The sequence below is a fragment of the Suricata suricatta genome, chromosome 11 (genome assembly GCF_006229205.1).
Source record: "Suricata suricatta isolate VVHF042 chromosome 11, meerkat_22Aug2017_6uvM2_HiC, whole genome shotgun sequence".
In the NCBI taxonomy this organism is placed as follows: Eukaryota; Metazoa; Chordata; class Mammalia; order Carnivora; family Herpestidae; genus Suricata; species Suricata suricatta.
In genome coordinates, this window is record NC_043710.1 from 100,085,072 (window position 1) to 100,105,294 (window position 20,223).

The following is a 20,223-nucleotide window of genomic DNA, read 5'->3' on the forward strand; positions in this document are numbered from 1 at the left end:
GTCCAAGTGGTCTAATGTATTATTTAAGTCCAGTGTTTCCTCATTGATTTTCTGTGCTAATTATCTATCCATTGATGTAAATGGTATATTAAAGTTTCCTACTAATATTGTATTGCTGTCAATTTCTCCCTTTATGTCTGTTGTTATTTTTTGTTTTGTTGATTCTGTTTTTGGTACATAAATATTTACGAATGTTGTTTCTTGGATCGATCCATTTGTCTTTATGTATTGCTGATTTTTTCTCTTTTATTACTGTCTTTGTTTTATTTTTTAAAAATGTTTATTTTTGAGAGAGAGAGCGTGCACATAGGTGAGAGACAGAGAGAGAGAAAGAGAGAGAGAGAAAATCTCAAGTAGGGTCTGCACTCCCAGTGGAGAGCCTGACATGGGGCTCAAAGTCATGAACTGTGAGATCATGACCTGAGCAGAAATAAGAGTTGGACGCTTAACTGATGGAGCTACCCAGGCACCCCTGCAGTCTTTGTTTTAAAGTCAGTTTTGTCTCATCTGAGTATGGTCACTCCAGCTTTCTGGAGCAGAAGATAGTTTTGAGGAATGTTGGTTTTAGGTGATGGTAGAAGCTGTTACCCAGCTTCTGCTCTACCTTCTGGTTCATCTGCACTGCTTGTTTGTGCTGGAGGCTCCTCTAGACTGTGAGGATAATGCTCGGGTTCGTATGCAAATGTACACGAAGAAAGAATAGCATCCATCCCAAACCCTTACTTACTCATGTACCTGTCACCCAGCTTTAATGACTAACCTTCAAGGCAACACCTTCTAGAATGTAGAGAGCTCAGCTTCCCCCGCCCTAGTCCCCAAAGTGCAGTGACTGGTGTCAGAGAGCCTGCTCAGTGCCTCTGGGTTCTGACTTAAATAATGGCAACGATTCTACTTGATGTCAGTTCTGGCAGATGTAAAGAGAAGCGAAGACTTGGAGCAGTCATAGGAAATTCTTTCTTGGCCTCAGAATCCTGGCTATAATTAAGAATCTGGAGGCACTCTGAGCTCTTTAGGTCTTCACTGAGGACTTGTATTTGGCCCAGAAATTTGGATGTGCTGCAGAAATCGAAGGGGAAATCCTATCTGTTTGTAGCATATCTACATTGCTGTGAGAAAGTAACATGCAGATGGCTTTTATAGTGTGGATACACAGGCTGTTCAGTGATGTGTGTGTGTAATCAGAAGAAACAACTGTTTGCAGGATCTGAAACATGAAGCTGAGAGGATCAATAACATAAATATACTTGTCTGCACTCCGGGTCGGCTTCTTCAACACATGGATGAAACAATATGTTTTCATGCTACCAATCTCCAAATGTTAGGTGAGTCTAATGAATTTCTAATGAAACAATCTCAGACTCAGGAGAGAGACCTCATAAATTTTAATGATAGAAATTTTTATTCTTAATATTTATTCAATAAAACATCTTGAAATAACTTGAAACAATTTTTTGGCATATGGGTTCTAAACCCAGAGAGTACAACTAGACTTTGTTTTTTTTTTTTTCTTAAAATGATCAGAAGAATATAAGTAGTTGTTTATGAGATTAGATATTTCTTTATCTGACACTGCTAAGAATTTATCTTTTAAGATACATCTGCTTCTGGTGATCTTACGTAATATGTGTATATTTAATTTTAATCACCTCTTTATTTTGTAATAATTCTATACTTACACTTGCAGTGATAGCACAGAAAGTTGCTTTATACCCTTTCCCAGTTTCCCCCAGTGTGACATCTTACGTAACTGTGGTATGTAACCATGTATTCCATCAAAACGAAGATTAACAGTGGTCCATTTATAAATTCCAGACCTTTTTTTGGATTTCACTGCTTTTCCACTAATGCCCTTTTTTCTCTTCTAGGACCCAGTCCAGGATACTACATTGCATGTAGCCTAATGTATATTTTAAATGTTGTAGTTCACCTTAAATTTTCTTTTTTTTAGTTCTTGATGAAGCAGATAGAATCTTGGATATGGGCTTTGCTGATACCATGAATGCTATCATTGAAAACCTTCCCAAGAAACGTCAGACTTTGCTTTTCTCAGCTACACAAACCAAATCTGTAAAGGACCTGGCACGCTTAAGTTTGAAAAACCCTGAGTATGTCTGGGTTCATGAAAAAGCAAAATATAGGTATGTACTACTTGCACCCATATTTGATTCAGTTAAAAAAATCAGTGTTCTTTTAAGTATAAGAATTCGATATTTTAAATTAATACTATCTTTTTTAGGAAACTAGACATCAATTTAACTGTTCCAAAATATGGAAAGCATAGTAAAATATATTATTTAAAATTATTTAGATATTTGATGGACCTTTAAGTGTGGGAATACTCTAGTGCAGTATTTCCTATGTGATCTGAGGAACACATACCTTTCTGTAAGATATGAATAGGTGTTTGTTAACACCTACCCCTGCATAAAATGGGGTGTGTTGGGGTTGTGTGGCTTTGTGCAAAATGGGTTGGGGGAAATAGGTTTTAAAGCATATTTTGATAACAAGTGGAAGTTTGTGTCTGTATTTTTGGTATGAATCATCAGATTATGGTCATATGTGACTTGCAGAAATGTTTTCTAGTGAACGTAAGTAGATATGTGTTGAAGGTCTCAATATGGATTCACTCTACCATTATCTCTATCTTAACTTCCATTTCTTACTATGAAATATTAGACTTAAAAGGAATAGATTGGGGAAAATGATGGGTTATCCTCTTGGAAAATTTTTAATTCATGGGAATATGGGACTTGGGGCCCACCTTAATGATGTTCAGCTAATAAATGTTTAGGATTAAAGAAAGCCCTTGAAGAGGCCAGACTCCATGCTTCCAGGTGTTCTTAATGGGTGAACTTTGGAGAATCTGAGTCCATCCTTGGCTCTCAAGAAGTGAGGAATGGCATAGCAGGAGATTCTTGAGGTAGTCTCCTCCTTAGCTTACTGTGGAGTAGACAGTGGTCCCTGTTTGTAATGTTGTATTGAGAGACCTATTGAAATTCTTGGTACAATTAATAATCTAAAGACTCTTTTTTTATTTTCTTTTTTCTTTGTTTTAAGTTTATTTTGAGAGAGAGAGCAGGGGAGGGGGTTGAGAGAGGGAGAGAGAATTCTAAGCAAGCTCTGTGCTGTCAGCGTGTAGCTAGACAGGCTCAATCTCATGACCCTTGAAATTGTGACCTGAGCTGAAATCAAGAATCATATACTTAACCAGTTGAACCACCCAGGCCCCCCTTGATTTTCTACTTTTTTTTTTTTTTTTTGGCTGTTCGCTTTCTGCCTATTTTCAAAACTCTTTACCAGATACAAAATTTTCAATCATTAGGTACCATCTGAAATTTCATGATTTATGGTAATTGTAGATAGATTTCTTGTTACCAATTTCTGTAGATAACAGTGAACTATTCTCTTTAGATCAGAGTTAGAAAAAACTGAATGCAAGTTTATTTTATAAGTGATTTTTGAAATGTGTCAGAAGGATTGGGGTTTTCAGAAACCATGTCTCCAGTGACGATTGACAACTGCAGGGTATGTGCTGATGACCACCATGCTCTCTCGTGTCCAGCTCACCGGAAGCCCCACAGAAAGCTGGTGTTTACTTTTTACATTCTGTACGTCCTTACGTTTTAGATTTATGTGACTTTGTAAGCAATAGGTGGTTTTGTTACCAGGTATGGTCACTACTTTGTAATGGCACTTAACTTACCCTATTATTTTAAGTCTCTTTACCCCTTTCTACCCTACCTTCATCGTGAAGTATTTTAATTTCACACATTTTAAACTCCATAAGCTGTTAATAATTTTTGAAACATCAGTATTTATTTAGATTTATCCAAATAGTTCATCTTTCTGGTATTTTTATTTCTTGTGTTCAAAAAAATTTCCTTTTACTTTTAGTTCAGGATTACTAGTGGAAAAACTCCGTTTTGACTTTTCTGAGAACATCTTTATTTCTTCCTCATTTTTGGAAGATATCTTGGCAGGTTTTTTCTTTAAAGATACATTTCTATTCTAATTACTATTATATCAGAGTAGCTAATGTCACATTTAGCTGATGGTTTTTTTTTTGTTCTTTTGAGGGTGTTGTGTATTGCTTAAGATTTTCTTATCTTCAGTTCTTAGTTAAACCAGGAATGATTTGGGTTTTTTTTTTTTTTTTTTTTTTTTGTGGCAGATAAATGTGGTAGGGACAGATGACCTTGATCTGGACTACCCTGGCTTTTAGATTCTGGGGTTGTTCTATTTCTGTTTTGCCTGCAGTCCTGAGGAATAGCCTTTCTGGAAGTCTCAGCTGAAAAGCGTGGGTATCTCCCAGAGCCCTTCCACCCTGGCAGGCTCTGAACCTCATAGTGCTGAGGCTGCCAGCATCTCTGCTCAGCTCTCAGTTGCCTGCATGTGACTTTTTGCTTGTTTTCACTCAGTTTGCTTTGTGTGTGTGTGTGTGTGTGTGTGTGTGTGTGTGTGTGTGTGTGTTAAGCTTCAGAATTTGTCCCACTTCTCATGCAAAAATCGTATGAAGAATTTAAGATTGAGCGTTGTATGGTTCCTTCTGTCAAGGATCTTGGACTAATGTGTGTAGGCCTAAGGATGCTACTTCCAACTCTTATCCGTCTTGCAAATCAGCACATGCTTCGAGGGAAAGGTGGAGATGAATATGGGGCCTGCCTCAGGGCATGTCTGTTTTCTTTTTTAGCACCTCAAGTCCTAGCTGCCTTGGTTGCTCTCTCAGGCCTTCAGGTTTTTTTTTTTTTTTAATTTATATTTAATCCAGCTTTCATAAGCCAGAGGATGAATCTGAATCAGTCAACGCCTTTATGGCAGGAAGGATAGCTTTTTAATCTTCACAGTTTTGGCAGCCAGTGACAATTTTTCTAGATCCATTATTTCATTAGGATTTGCAAAATTGTGATATTCCTGTTTCTAATTTCTAAGAAGTTCTCTTTTGGGGTACATGTATGTGTTGCTAATGTTTTCTCTTTCTTCCTTCCTTCCTTTCATCCTTTCTTGTGAGGTCTGAATTTCAAAATTAACCCATGTGGCATGTTTTTAATGTGTTTTCTCCTCTTATTTTTATTAGCACCCCTGCCACTTTGGAACAGAACTACATAGTTTGTGAGCTGCAGCAAAAAATAAGTGTGCTGTATTCCTTTTTGAGAAGCCACCTGAAGAAGAAAAGTATTGTGTTTTTCTCCAGTTGTAAAGAGGTACTGAATGATTAAGTAATTCACATTGAATCATCCTTTTTAAAATAGCAAATTTCAGTTAGATAAATAGCAATTTATTCTATTCTAATAAATACAGTGCTACATGTGGTGAAGAACGTGGTAGATCAACATAGTGGCCCTCAGTGAATGCTGGCAGAACACGCCACCGAATGGCTGGATGAACTGCAGGTGTTTATAATCTGATGCCCACCCTCCAGGAATTCTGATCTGAAAGTGCCATTATTTCCATGCCTCGAGGTCCTTGATCGTGGGGATCTCTGGAGTGGCCTGCCTGCCCTCCTTTGAGGGAGTGTTGAATGTCCTTTAAGGCTGAGCTCAAATGTTACATCTGAGGCCCCTTTCCAATACTGCCAAGCCCCATATTATAATCAGCGGTTTCCTATCATATTAGAGTGTTTGTCCTTAATTCAATCACACATTTCTTTAACATTAGTCATATGCTATGAATGAAGGATTCAATGATAAATAAGAAAACTTAGTCTCTTCCCTTAAAGAAGAGGGACCTTCATGTTTTTTATGTTCTTTCCTCTCTGTATTTCACATTACCTATTGACATATATATAGTTGTTGGCATATAGTAGGTGGAGTCTAGGTTTATAGCTTTTTCGAGTACTTAGCATGATAAATATGCCCGTGAGTTTCTCTCCAGTTCATAGGGAAGATAGCTAGTGGTCTGTCTGTTGTACTCGGTCCTTTTTCTGCATATACTCTTTTTAGGAAACCTCTTCAGTCCCATGGCTTTAAATGCCATCTGTGTTCTAACAACTGCCAAATCGACTTCTCAAGCTCTGACCACTCTCCTGAGCCCCAGACTTGTGTATCTCCTTGAATACTAGAAATTTCCCATTGATGTCTTGAGGGCATTTCGAGTTTAAAATAGGAAAAAGATTAAAGATTTCGTATCCTGAAGATCTACTCCCAGCATCTCTTCCCCATCTCAGATGACTGAATCTTTAATTATTGACTGTCTTCACCTCATAGTCAACATATTGGTAACTCTCATTAGGTCCACGACCTCTCACAATGCCTAATGCCAAAGCTAAGTCTCAGCCATGCTTGACTTTCTCCTGATCCTGACTGTTCTCTTCATTCCCGCACTTCCCTTCCTATCATTATCACACATTCTAGCCAGAGTGATCTTGGAAAATCATCCACCTCAGTGAGTATTAGCAAGAGCCGGATTTCAGTGTCAGTTTTGATTCAGGAGATGCACACTGCAGCAAGTTCATGGACATCCTTGACGCTTCCTAGGTGCATATGCACTTTTGAGATTGGTTTGCCTGTGAGTGTGTCTGTCGTCCACAGGTGCACCTTTCCCCTCTCCCCTTCTCCTCTCTTAAACCTGCACAACAGAGGCGTGAGTCACCTGTCTGTGCCGGTGCGTTGTCTCAGGCCCTGAGAGCCTTGCTAGCACCAGGGATACTGCTGTTGGGAAAGCAAATGGTTCTGAGAACACGGTACCAAGTGGTTCTGCAGTTCACCAGGTTTACCATTCTTTACTTTTTTTAAGTTTATTTATTTATTTTGAGAGAGAGAGAAAGAGATTCCCAAACAGGCTCCACACTCAGTGTGGTGCTTGATGTGGGGTTCGATCTCATGACCTTAAGATCATGACCTGAGCCAATATTAAGAGTTGGAACTTAACCGACTGAGCCACCGAGATGCCCCAACCATTCTTTATTTATAACAAAATTTTTGGGGAGACTTAATGGACTTAATAGCTGATGGATTGTTATAAATTTTATCTCTCATGGTTTTGACATATATTATAGGAGTTGAGAGAGTTAAGTTTTTTTCCAGTACAATTTCTTTTTTTAATTTACTTTTTAAATTCCAGGATAGTTTACATATAGTGTTATGTTAGTTCAGGAGTACAACATAGTGATTTAGTAATTCTGTATATTACTCAGCGCTTACATAATAAGTATACTTAATCCCCTTCACCTATTTCACCTACCTCCCCTCCGGCAACCACTAGTTCTCTATATTTGAGTCTGTTTTTCTTTTTCTTTGTTTTTTTCGTTTGTTTGATTGTTTTTTTAGATTCCACATAAGTTAAATAATGGTACATATGTTTCTTTGACTTATTTTACTTAGTATTATTCCTTCTAGCTCCAACCAGGTTGTTGCCAATGTCAAGATCTCATTTTTTATGGCCGTGTTGTATTTCATGACATGTATATATATCCCCTATCATCTTTATCCGTTCATTTGGATGGACACTGTGCAGCTTCCGTATCTTCACTCTTGTAAACAAGGCTGCCGTAAACAGAGGGCGGCATGTGTCTTTCGGAGTTAGTGTTTTTATTTTCCTCAGATGAATACCCAGAAGTAGAATTACTGGATCATACGGTAGTTCTATTTTCAATTTTTTGAGGAACCTTCACACGGTTTTCCACAGTGCTTGCAGCAGTGTGCATTCCCACCAGCAGTGCGTAAGCGTTCCTTCCGGTTCAGTTTTCTGTATTTTCATGAAGGGGTTTTCTTAACATGGACATTAGAAAGAGAAAAATAGGAACAAAATGATGTTTTACTCTGCCTCAGTCTACCAGTCAAGTAGTATTCATTTATTAATATGTGAACTAAAGAGAAAGCCAGCAATCCGTTCTATTTATGAAGAGCTGTAATAACATCCAGGGTTGCATAACAAAATGATTATGTCTACCAGGATTTTTTGTTTTGCTTTTTTCCAAATTCTAACATTTCTTGTTCTGGTCAGTTCTATACTAATATAGTAATAGCTCAGTCTGAGAATTTTTAATAGCTTTATGGACACAGGAAATTTGAAATTAAAACTGATAATCAGTGTTTTATAGTAGAAAGTCATAAATATTGGTTAGATACACAAAAGACTTTGAAGCATAAAACCTACTAACATAAAATTCTGTGGGATCAGGAAATTGACATAAAAGTTAAAGGAGGAGAAGAAATGCAAAATTTCTTTCTCTTGAGAAGTTTATTGTCGTCAGATTTTTTTTTAAAGACTTGATTTTTTTTTATAGCAGTTTGAGGGTCACAGCAAAGTTGAGGGGCCTTTTTTACGCAGGCATGGCCTTTGTTATCTTTACATATTTTAAAAATGATGGTATCAGATTGCTCTGCTACTTAGAATCTACTGGATACATGTATAAGAGATTTATTTTAAATTCTCCATATTTATAATATATCAGAAATTACATTTTTTGCAACTAATTACACTTGAAAAAATGTCAGCTATCAAGTTGAAATGTAAGGGGAGCGCTTTTAAAAAAGTTAAAAAAATTTTTATTTATTTTGAGAGAGGAAGTGAGCAGGAGAGGAGCAGAGAGAGAGGGGGACCGCATCCAAAGCAAGCTCCACAATGTCAGTGTGCAGAGCCTGATGGGACATGCTGGGCTTGAATTCACGAACCGTGAGATGATGAGCTGAGCCGAGGTCAAGAGTCAGACAAGTAACCGACTCAGCCACCCAGCCCCTAAGGGCAGCATATTTAAAAAGAAATTCTTATAGGAAATCATGTGAGCAAAATGTGCTCGAAGACAGCAACTCCAGACTGCGTTTCCCTTTCTCTGCCCTACATTTTTTGATTGATGAGACTTGTGCTCCCTAAAGCATTTTTGCTGCTCATCTCCCGAGTTTTCTTGGCTGCTGCAGTTATCCAGAAGTACCAAACTCCTTTCTCTGTGACTCCCAGGTCCAGTACCTGTACCGGGTGTTCTGCCGGCTGCGCCCTGGGATCTCCATCCTCGCGCTGCACGGCCGGCAGCAGCAGATGAGAAGGATGGAGGTCTACAATGAATTCGTCCGCAAGAAGGCTGCGGTTCTCTTCGCTACGGATATTGCAGCCAGGGGGCTGGGTGAGAACTTTGAACACATTCTGTGACTGTGGGGTATAGAATTTGCCTATACATGGATGGATTTGGGAATTCACATAGTTTCACTCAAATAATTGGGCCTGCTTTTCTTAGGAAAACAAGTAAGTTGATAACCGAGATGATTAAGGACACATCAGTGAAAATTTTGGTCATATTTCCATCTTCTGTGTTTATTGCTTATGGTAATAATCCTAGAATCCTGAGCAGCCCACAGAATCAAAGAAGGATTAAAGGTGTAAAGACACCTTTCTATGTTTCTTTGAAAATTGGAAACTTGATAAAATATTACAACTTGCTTAATAAGAAAATTTGAAGTGTATTTTTTCACCAAATGTTTTTATTTTGAAAGCATATTTAATGTGTTCAAACTTTGAAAAAGCCACTGTGTTCATCACTGGCAGATTTTAAACATACATGAAGAATTCACTTAGGTACCCTCATGTATATTACCCAGCTTCAGCAACCATCTTTTCCACGATCCCCTTTTTCTTCCTGTCTCCTTGATCATCTGGGAGTATTTTAAAGTGTATCTCAGACATTACATACGTTCGTTCCCATGTGACTGGAGGCAGTAGCCAAGTATACATGTTTTTAAAGCTCTCTAGCTTATATTGTTCTACCATGACTTTTGGTAAAATCAGCATTTTGTATTTACCTTGTCTGGGTAAATTGTCTGTGCGATTGTCTCCTGAGGGACGTAGGGTACTGATTGTCTCTGTTCTTTTACTTTTAAGTTTTTGAGTTCATAGTTAAGATTTGCTTCCCTTGTGAAGCCAGTTCTGATTTTTCTCAAATGTCCTAGCAGATGTCCCACGCCTACTTTTCTCCCAGTTCAAACCCGGTCCATTTCTCTCCTCCCATGTTGCAGTGTTCCGCCTCCAGCTCTTACCCACTCTGGTTGCTCCATAAACCGCATGCACATTTGTCATCCTGACACTCTTCTTTCCAGATCTTTCTTCCTCTTCCTTGACTTATCAGCCCTTTCCTCTATTATAGAAATTGATCTGAAATCCTCACAGCAAAATCCACTGTGTCTAAAGGTAGTTCTTTCAAGGAATTGAGAACAGGGCATCTGTTGCTGAGAATTGAGAAAAGGGACTTAGAAAGAATCATTAATTCGAATGGAGATGGTAATAGCAAGAAAAGTAAAGTTTCATTTAAATTGGGAAACCAGTTTTATAGAGTTCACTAGGAACCCACGAGAAGTGGGTTCTTTCAGGTTATTAAAATTTCATTATTTGCCTGACACAAAGCAGGCTCTTCTGTTTCAGATACAAAATAATCTTCGTATTCAAATACTGTCATTAATTTTAGGTCACTGTCCAAGGAGAATTGTTTATTATCTCTTGGTTCTTGCAATTAATTTTATTTTTAATAAAGTTCACAGATGATCTCTGTCAGTTTGATGTGATGGGAAGTCTTAGCAAGTGATAATTGATAATATAAAATAAAAATGTGTAGCAGGGTAGATCTTGAAACTAGTTTCCTAACTTGATTTTCCTTCTGTTCAGATTTCCCAGCTGTGAATTGGGTTCTTCAGTTTGATTGTCCAGAAGATGCCAACACATATATTCACCGAGCAGGTAGAACTGCCAGGTAGGTGTGCTGGCTTTTTTCTTTGCTGTTGCAGCTGGGAGATGTTTGCCCATGGTAGAATTTTAAATGGTTAGCATTTTTCTGGATAGCTTGTGTTTATAATTATCAAAACCTTAGAGTTCTTCCTTTTGCGTCATGTTCCAGATTTAAAACCTGATCTGAAGAAAATGGAGATGGGTAAAGTTACATAAAGATGTTCATCTTATTATGGTTACAAATTGGAAATGGTCTGAATAATCACAGCAGGTTATGAGTAATTATGATTGGCCACATACAGACTGTGTCTTTGGATTTATGTTGTACTGTTTATTTCCTTATCAAAACTGGATGAATATTTATAATATGGTTGTTGGCAAGATGTTGGTACTTGGTGATGGAAGAGATACCAACTCTTGGCCTACCCTGGCAAAAGGTACTTCCAATTTTTGTTAAAAAAAAAAAAATTTTTTTTAATGTTTGTTTATTTTTGAGAGAGAGAGAGAGAGCACGAATTGGGGAGGGGCAGAGAGAGGGAGACACAGAATCCAAAGCAGACTCCAGGCTCTGAGCTGTGAGCACAGAACCTGATGCAGGGCCTGAACTCATGAACCGTGAGATCATGACCTGTGCTGAGACTGGACTTCTAAACTGACTGAGCCACCCAGAAGCCGCATGGCAGGATCTTTAGACCCAGGATTTAGACCATCTTCTAAGCAGTGACTCTCCTCTTCTGCCCGCCCTGTATCCCTTTCAGCAGACAGCCCCGAGTGGCCTCTATCCCTTGTTTGTCTAGTAAATCTCTCTGCCATGTAGTTAAATTTCTTTGAATCCACAGTTTGGGGGGGCTTTAAAGAAATTTTTTTCTTTTTGGTTGTATCTGGTAAATTTTGTTATGTTTTGGCTGAAGTGAAGGTTTTTCATGTCCTTTTGCAGCTTGAGAAGAAGCAGAGCCCTTCATTGTATTCATTTAAAAAATTTTGTAACATGTTTGGTTGCGTATGATTCACATTTATCTTGTGGGCCGTTAAACATGGGCTATAATAAAAATTCACTCAAACGCATTTCTTTTGACCAGCATGAAGGGAGAGAATAGTACAATAGTGAATGATAAAGCTGTTTAAAAACGGAATTTATGTGTTACAGGGTCAAAAGTAAGCCTTTTTATTGCAGTTAACAGTATAATTTGAATAAGCAGTGGAGTTAGAACTGGGTTCTGTATGTGGTGCCCGTTGTACCTTTAGACAAACTTACCTGTAAAGTAGTTACCTTTTAGTTTCTAATGGGGTCTAAGGAAAAAGGACCTGGGTAGAACAGCAGTCTTGTTTTCCATTTTATAGGAAGTTGGGTGGTGTTATCAGCGATGTTTGTGTTGCGTTGGGTGCGTGTTTGGGTTATCTTTCATAGTGAGATGTTCAGAAGTCCTAAGTAGTGGTTGGTGGAATGAGTATTCCTCTAGTGTTTAATTCTTCTCAGTAAATGTGTAGCATGTGTGAGTTTGTACTTGTTCCCATGTGCATATTTCCATTTTAGAGAGAGTGGGATATGGCCTCTCATGCGCATATTGCTCTGGGAGCACACAGGCATGTCACTTGTGCCATTTGGTGTTGATACAGACAGGGAAAACTGATTTCTTTATAGGACACTTTTAAACAGTCTTTTAAAATTATTCTTGCTTTATGAAGATGATTGGACATCTCATTGCATCAGAAAATAGTTCACCAGGGAGGAATATTTCAAGGTTTTTGGTTCTCAGAGAGGTTGTTAAAAATCTTGTGTAGTTGAACATGCCAGGATGGACATTAAATTGGTCCTAATGACTGGAGATGAAAAGGAGCTATGATGACTTCGTGATTGTGTTTGAAAAGAAAATACTAATTTGAAAAACTGTTGTAATGCAATTTCTAATGTCATTAATTTTTAAAATACACGTCTCTTTGATCCCTCATAACCAATTAAAAATGTTTTGAATTAATTCTTTTAGATGAGTAGTCAGTGGAAATGTTTAGGATATGCATACTTATTTTTTTCTGGGCAGTTTAATAAAAAAATAATGAAACTGCAGTTTAAAAGTTGCCATTAATGGGCTTACAGATGATTAGAAAGTTTTGTGGGCCATGAGACTTGAATAATTGAATTGAATAAAGGCTAAATTAAAATTTGAAACTAATTAAAATCCTGTGTTTATGCTGGGTTGCCAGATAATGTTTACTTGTGGAAGTGAGCTATAATATACGAATACAGAGAAATGAATTCAGTGCTTTGTGGCAAAATAGCTAAGGTTTGCGGAATCTTTTTTTTCCCTTTCTAAGTGTCTAAAGTGCCTTAGCTGAGTGAAAATAGTGATTTAGGTACTTGAAGTATTTTAGTTTATTTACTAAAATCTTTCATGATCTTTAGTATTGGGAAAAATTTTATCTATTTTAACCATCCACATCCCTTTTAACAAAATGATATCCTTTAGAGACAGGGAAGGCAAGGAATAGGAATATAATATTATCAAACTGTGTTCTGTGATGCGTTACTTAAAAATGATTGTTTTTAGGGCTTGCAGTTTTTGGTACTCATAAATCCAAGCTTTTCCATTTTTTTTAGGAGAATGCCCATTTGAAAATAAAAAATTGGGGAATGGTGAGTAGGTATACATTGGGTACTCCCCCCCTTTTTTTTTTAATGCTTTTATTTGGTGAGTAGGAGCGTGTGGATGAAGATGTGAATTATGTATAACTGTTCATATGTAAACAGTTGGGAGTTTAAAAGGTGAGAGTACAGATGCTTCATGGCTCAGTAGAGCATGAGACTCTTGATCTCAGGGTTATGAGTTCAACCCCACATTGGGACTGGAGTTTATTAAAAAAAAAGTGAGCTTATATGTATGTATGATTATTGTTTCCTAGAGTCTGCCTGACTATGTTCTGTGGCTCTCAGACTTCGTGGCTGATTTAGACAGCCGTGTGAGCTTCCACTAGGGGGCAGCAGAGGCCAGTCTTTTCCCTGCCCGCTCACTGGCTGCCCTGTAGGTTAGCAGCAGCAAAGAGGATGCAAAGTAGTTAACATTTTTGCTGTGATAACTTTGAGGAGTTTATGATTTGTGGAAAATACTGGTACTTTATGGAATAGATAATAAGGTGAGTTTTTAACAAAGTATCCTTAATTTGTAAGTTGAAATAATAGTAGTGAAAAGACAATTTCTATATGAGCATTAACTTACTGAAGCTCACTCTGAATATCTTAGGTACGAGATAAGAGCTGTCTTTTGGTAGTGAAAATTCGTGCTTTAGCTTAGACTTAGGAAGATCCTGAATTCGGCCTGTGTCTTCTGGATACTGGTGCTGCTTTACGTGGCCTTCTGCTTTGGGCTGTTGCTATTTAGAATGTAAAGTTTTTGTTTTGATTTTAGAAAGGGAAAGACTATTTCTTTATTTTGCATCAAGAAGCATTGAGCTGGGATAATGTAGGGCCAAAGTAGTTACAGAGGTAGGGAGGTGGACTCAGTTTTCTCAGGAGTCAGCTGGTTCCACACACTTGCCCCTTGCCCTCCTGCTGTCCGGTCTCAACGCAGTAGGTGGGCGGAGTGATCCTTTTAAACCCTGGTCAGAGCTTGTCAGTCCTCTGAAGGCTTCCTGCTCACTCAGAATAAAAGCCAGTGACTTGATACTACTCAGTCCCCTCCAACCTTACTTTCTATTCCCTGCTTGTCCCTATGTTCCACACTGGTCAGACTGTTTGTCCTTCATGCCAAGCATGTCCCCCCCAGCCCCCCTGCCACGAAAGGCCTTTATATTACTGTTGTTTCTTTTGCTAGAATGGTTTTTCCTTAAGCATTCGCATGATAATCTTTCTTAACCTTCCCCAACTACTCTTCCTCACTTCAGTCTGTATTTTCTTTTTTTTCTCCTGTAGCGCATAATACCTTCATGTATCCTGGAGCATTTTCTTATTACAATGTCTCTTTCTTCACTAGAATGTAGGCTCTATAAAGGCAAAGAAATATGTCTACTTAATTGATACAGCCTGAGTGCTTAGAACAGGGCTTGGCACAGGGTAGACAGTTGAGATAACACAATTACTTTCTCAAATCAGACTCATGAATCAGAGCTTTCCTAAAATTAATTGTCTCTTGCAGTATAACAGATTACCCCAGAACTTAGTGGTGTAAAGCAAGAATCAGACCTCCTTTCCTGGTTTCCGTGGATCAGAAACGCAGGGGTAGCTCCTTCGGGTTCTCTGGCTGCTCATCCACCTCCTTGCAGGTCTGGAGCCCAGGTCTGTGGTCACGGTGTCACACAGTACTTGAAGGCTCAATTGGGGCTGGATCCCTTTCCAAGCCTTTTCATCTGCTTGTTGGCAGGATTCATGTCTTTCTTCTGGCTGTTGGTCAGAGCTGTCTCTCAGTTCCTTCCACACATTTTTTTTTCTTTTCTTGGGGCTTTTCATAACATAGCAGTTGGCTTCATCAGAGAGAGCAAGTGAGAGAGTAAGAGGGAGTAAGGTGGCAGCATCTGTGTCTTTTGTGACTTAGAACTTGGAATCCAAACTCTATCTTAAGGTGGTATCCTAGTGGTTGTACAAAATCAGCCTCATTCAGTGTGGGGAGGACCACAAGAGTATGGAAGCTGGAAGGTCTAGATTTTTTGGAGCTGTTTTAGTAGCTGCCTACCACACCTAATAGCAAGCTTTACTAACAGTTTGAAAGATAAAGGAAGGTAATGGCATGGAATGCTTGAGGCAGGAGGAGGTCTGGAAACTCCACCGACACCTCAGGGTGTGCTCTGGCCCAGACTGACCTCACCGTCACTAAGCCTTCTGTGCAGTTTATCACTTTCACAGTTGGGCCCCTGCTATGCTCACTTACTCGGCTGGCTCCAGAGACCTGCCCCTTGAATCCACAGACTTTAAACAAACCTGGTCCCTCCTATCATTAGCATCTCTTGCATGAGGGCTCCCATGCTGGCACGTGGCACGTTTGTTTCCCTGGGGGCGGGGGGGCTGTCGTTAGTCTCTTTATGAGGAGATTTGACTGTCCCTTTTTTTCAGCCAGAGGAGTTTCTTCTTCATGCCCTTCCCCGTTATTCCCCCAGGGAGCAGCCGAGTTGTGGCCTGTTTACTTTGTAATACTCAGGTCTCTGTTGAGTGAACAGACAGAAGAGCTCAGTTAGTCTTTATACCATCCTGATGGGAGAGGCCTCTTTGTCAGGCAACAACTTCTCAGGCTTTCGGGGTAAAATGTGTCTGAGATGCCTTGGGAAATACCAGGGCTGGGGTGTGTCCTCAGGTCTCTCTGACCCTGCAGCTCCTGTTCTTGCCAGTGTGCCGCCACCCAGATGTTTTCAGTTAGTGAGATCTAGTGGCTGCTGCTCCCAGCAGGGTTTCCAGAAGGCACAAAAGCCAGGTGCTTGGAGAAGTAAGGTAGGTATCTTAATTTGAACTTGCTGTCATTTGTGGTCATGAAGATCAACTAAAAATATATGCCCTTTCCTTCTTTATTTGGATTATGGGGCAGATGCCTTATAGTTGAGCCACACTACCCTGGAAAGTCAAGAAATTGAGGTTTGGATCTAGCTCTGTCACCTGATGGCTTTGTACCCTTTGACCAGTTCTTAATCTTTGTAAGCCTCAATTTCTTCTCCTGGCATTAATCATCTGGTAGGTAGTTTCCATAAAGTAATTTCAGGTAGTATGATTTTTAAGTACCACTTGTATGTGTGTTTTCTTCTTGTTTTTAATGTATTAAAACAATGTATTAGTCTTGTTTTTAAGTTCTGGGGACAGTTGATAGAGTCTAATGATTTCTACCCTCTCTGTGTGGACTCCCTAAATCCTTGTTCTTAATCAGTTTGCTAGAAGCTTTCCATGCAACACACGTTAGCCAACTCATTTCCTAAGTATTCCTCTCTGGGCCACATGAGATAAGCTTTCTTACTTATGAAGATAATTGACTGCATCTCAAGAGTCTGGCTACCTTGGGGGTATTTTGATGTAGTACACAGCACAGTGGTCATTATTAATTGATATCTGTCCCCTTTGCACTTAACCTGTTGTTAGTGATAAGATCATGGAGCATCATAAGTTGAGGTGTCTCTCAGATACCTTGTCTGCTCTAGGTATTGCCTCATCACTTCATATACTAGTGATTTCTACCTTCACAGATGGTTTAATCCAGTACTGCTTAAGGGGAATGGTTTTTTGTATTTCTTCATAGTAAACAATGATGAAGCAGTTTGAATTGTAATAGGTGTTGAAATATGATGAGGAAGGCATTTGGTACTAGTTTCTTATTTTTGAAGCACTTAGTAAAAGCTTTACTGTCTCCTGTTTAATACCTATGCATTTAGAAACCCTGGAGAAAGTTAAGCAGCATGAAGAAGACAAAACTGTCCACAGGCCTCTCTTCAGATGCTTCCTTTTCTTGTTGGAAAACTTAACTCTCCGCGAGTGTTTGGCTTAAGTCCTAATTCTGTAGGTCTCTTAGAAGTCATTTGCTCAGGGCAGTTTTCTTGACTACTAGACCGCATTCAGTGTAGTTCTCTGTTATGTTTTTATAGCTTCCCATACATCGACTAATACTCCTGCAACTTTATTGTTACTTGCTGTTTTAGTGTCTGTCCCTGATAGTGTGTCAGCTCTGGGACAGCCAGAACTATGTCAGTTTTAGTGCCTAGCATTTAGTGGCCCCTTACATTTTTTTTAGATTTATGAGTTAAAGGTAACTTTTAGCGCTTTTGATATGTTTTATTTCATAGTTTTCTGTGTGTGTACTCATAAAGGTGTATACATATACGTAGGTATTTCTGTAAAGATATTACACTAGGATTTTACCTCGCGTGTTGGAATAGAGTTTGAAAATCAACATGAGGTGAAATTGCCCTTCCATCTTTGTAGTACTTTTGTAAGTCAACACAGTTTTTCCCTTAAGTGTTCATTGATAAAATTAAGTACAGTGGTGTTCTGTCTCTGTATACACAGCCGTCCAGAGTTCTCCAGAACCAGATGTTCCCATCTGGAAATCCTTCCTGCTGTCCACTTGTTTACAGTGGTTCATTTGGGTTTCTCCTATCTTAAGTTAGCTAACTTTGCCCTTTTTTCTGGTTTCCATTCCTCTGTTCATGCCATTCTCCTTTTTTGGAAGACCCTATCTTTTCCTTTTCTGTTCATCTTCAAGGTCCTCCTCAAATTCCAGCTGGCCTTGACCCTTCCCCTCAGTGGTCTCTTTCCTATCCCGAGTTTTGGCATTTATTGTCCTTGGTCATCCTTTGACATTTAGTAATGTACTGTCTTGGGGACATTGTTTTGATTTTGTGTCTGTTTGTGTTTTCTAGTCAGCTAGATTGTTTGATCACTGAAGACAGAAATGTTCTTCTATTTCTTTGGGTTTGTCACAGTTTAGGCCTGGCACAAAGTTTCTTGCTAAATAATGTATTTGGTTAACTATAAAGATTTACTACTCACATTTTATAGCATGAACCTTGAATAGAGTGCTTTGATGAGAATACTTTTCCTTTTGTGTCTTTAAAAAATAATTCCACAGATGTCCAGTTCCGTTTTGTCTTACTGCTTGCACGCAATGGCTGACCCTGAGTTAGAAGGGGAATCTGTTCGCAAGTAGCACAGGAGGCTTAGTAACTGTGGCTGCATTGTGGCTCAGTTATGTAGAAATTGCTGGTGGTACAGCATGAAATACAAATTTTGCTAGGTGAGCGAAGAGAAGCACATGGATTGGAGGATAGCTTTTCACTTGAGCAGAGATCCTTTCCTTAAAACTGATGGCACTAAATAGTGCTATTCCCAAGGTATAAAACCCCCAGAAAGATGATTTGATTCCTTAATATAGTGGGTGCCGTGTTCTTACATGACTCACTGTAACCTAATACTTTCATGGCTTGAATGAGAAATTGTTGTAGAGAGCTATTTAAGAAATTCTTTTTAATTGATTTGTATCTTAGGATCTCGCTCTCCTACCGTGGTATAGCCTAAAAGTCACTTGGAATTATATCTAGTAGTGAAATACTGAAAAAGGTGTTCAGAGCTCTAGTTTCTGTCCTCACAGAAGTGAACAAAAATGGCATTCATAATATTTACTAATTAGGTAAACTTGCTTCTTTGTTACCTATTCATCAGACTGTTGAAATGTAAAATGCAGATTGCACTGATGTGGAAGAGATTGTTTTTTTTTGTTTGTTTGTTTGTTTAGATACAAAGAGGATGGTGAAGCTTTATTGATTTTGCTTCCCTCAGAAGAAAAAGGGATGGTGCAGCAGCTTCTCCAGAAGAAAGTGCCTGTGAAGGAAATCAGGTAAGAACTGCTGGGTGTGTTGTTACCCTTAGGAGAACAGAGGCACAGATTTATCATGCTGAGTTACGTATTCTTCATTCCCTCCTCCCTCTCGTCTTCCGCTGTCTGGTTTGTGACTTTTTTGTTTGCTGTGTTTTTTAAAACACATTTTCTGGAAGACTGTTAATGGATAAAATAAGATGAAACGGAGAACTTGTTAGCGGGCATTGATGGTTGAAAGGAATACAGGGCTTGGATGAAATTTGTGGGGTTGTGTGTCCATTTCAGAGGACTGTGCTGTCCATTTGATCAGGATCAGAGTTTCACCTGCACTGAGGTCCTTGAAACATCCTGGCTTTATTTACTTGGAGGGAAATACTTTGGAGGCTGTATAGATGGGGAGTGGGGCAGGTGGGTTGGGTAAGGGTTCGATGGAACAAGATTGAGTTGAAATTGTTGAGACTGAGCGAAGGTTTTCTACCTTTTGTGTCTTTAATTTTATATGTGATTTTATAATAAAGTAACCCCCCCCCTCATCCACTCCCAACTACCACCACGCCGGCTTTGCAGGAGCAAAGTGGTTTGGTTTAAAATCAGGGAAACAACTGGGGTTTCTTTTGTGAAACAGACCCTTGTAAGAATTTCATTCTTTCCTGTAGCTTCCCTTGGTGGAGTTAAGTAGCAATTTTGTTACATTTTGCCTGATTTCCGGATAAGGAGAACATTACTTATATCTTTTGGCTCCTTGTTTATTAATTGAAACTGGTTTTATGATATTTGCCTGAAAATGAAATTAGCTTTCCTTTATTCTACTGCATGGACAGTAGATCTCCCACGAGAGTCTGTTTTCTAACTTTATGGACTTAGTAAGCAATGAGTAATAATTGAATGTTAACCTTAGTATCTTTCACTTAGGATGGGGCATTTAGAGAAGATTTTTAATCTTGATCTCCCCCCGACCCCCACGGTATGCAGAATACCTGAGAGTCAAGTTTACCTCTAGTATAATTTCAGTCTAATCTGACTCCTCAATGAGAAATAATGTTATAGATTTAAAAATACTGAGGAAAATGCTGTATACTATTTTCAGCTTCTAAAATTGAAATATCTTAGTTTAACCTGTATTTTTTTGTTACAAAGAATCAATCCAGAAAAACTTATAGATGTTCAGAAAAAATTGGAATCATTTTTAGCACAAGATCAAGATTTGAAAGAAAGAGCTCAAAGGGTAAGTCTTTGGTAAATTTGATACCTTAGTTGGAATGGAGCATATGATAAAGTAGGAATTCATCATTTTCTACTA

General features: G+C 38.8%; 1 protein-coding gene across 1 annotated transcript in view; it reads left to right on the forward strand.

Moving 5' to 3' along the window:
* Positions 1–20,223, forward strand: part of DDX10 (DEAD-box helicase 10) — a 282,694-nt gene that overhangs the window by 19,056 nt on the left and 243,415 nt on the right. The window contains exons 5-11 of the mRNA XM_029914966.1: positions 1,202–1,322; positions 1,949–2,138; positions 5,075–5,201; positions 8,896–9,058; positions 10,588–10,672; positions 18,840–18,941; positions 20,061–20,148. Coding sequence (XP_029770826.1) covers positions 1,202–1,322; positions 1,949–2,138; positions 5,075–5,201; positions 8,896–9,058; positions 10,588–10,672; positions 18,840–18,941; positions 20,061–20,148 — 876 coding nt within the window. The remainder of the gene's footprint in view (positions 1–1,201; positions 1,323–1,948; positions 2,139–5,074; positions 5,202–8,895; positions 9,059–10,587; positions 10,673–18,839; positions 18,942–20,060; positions 20,149–20,223) is intronic.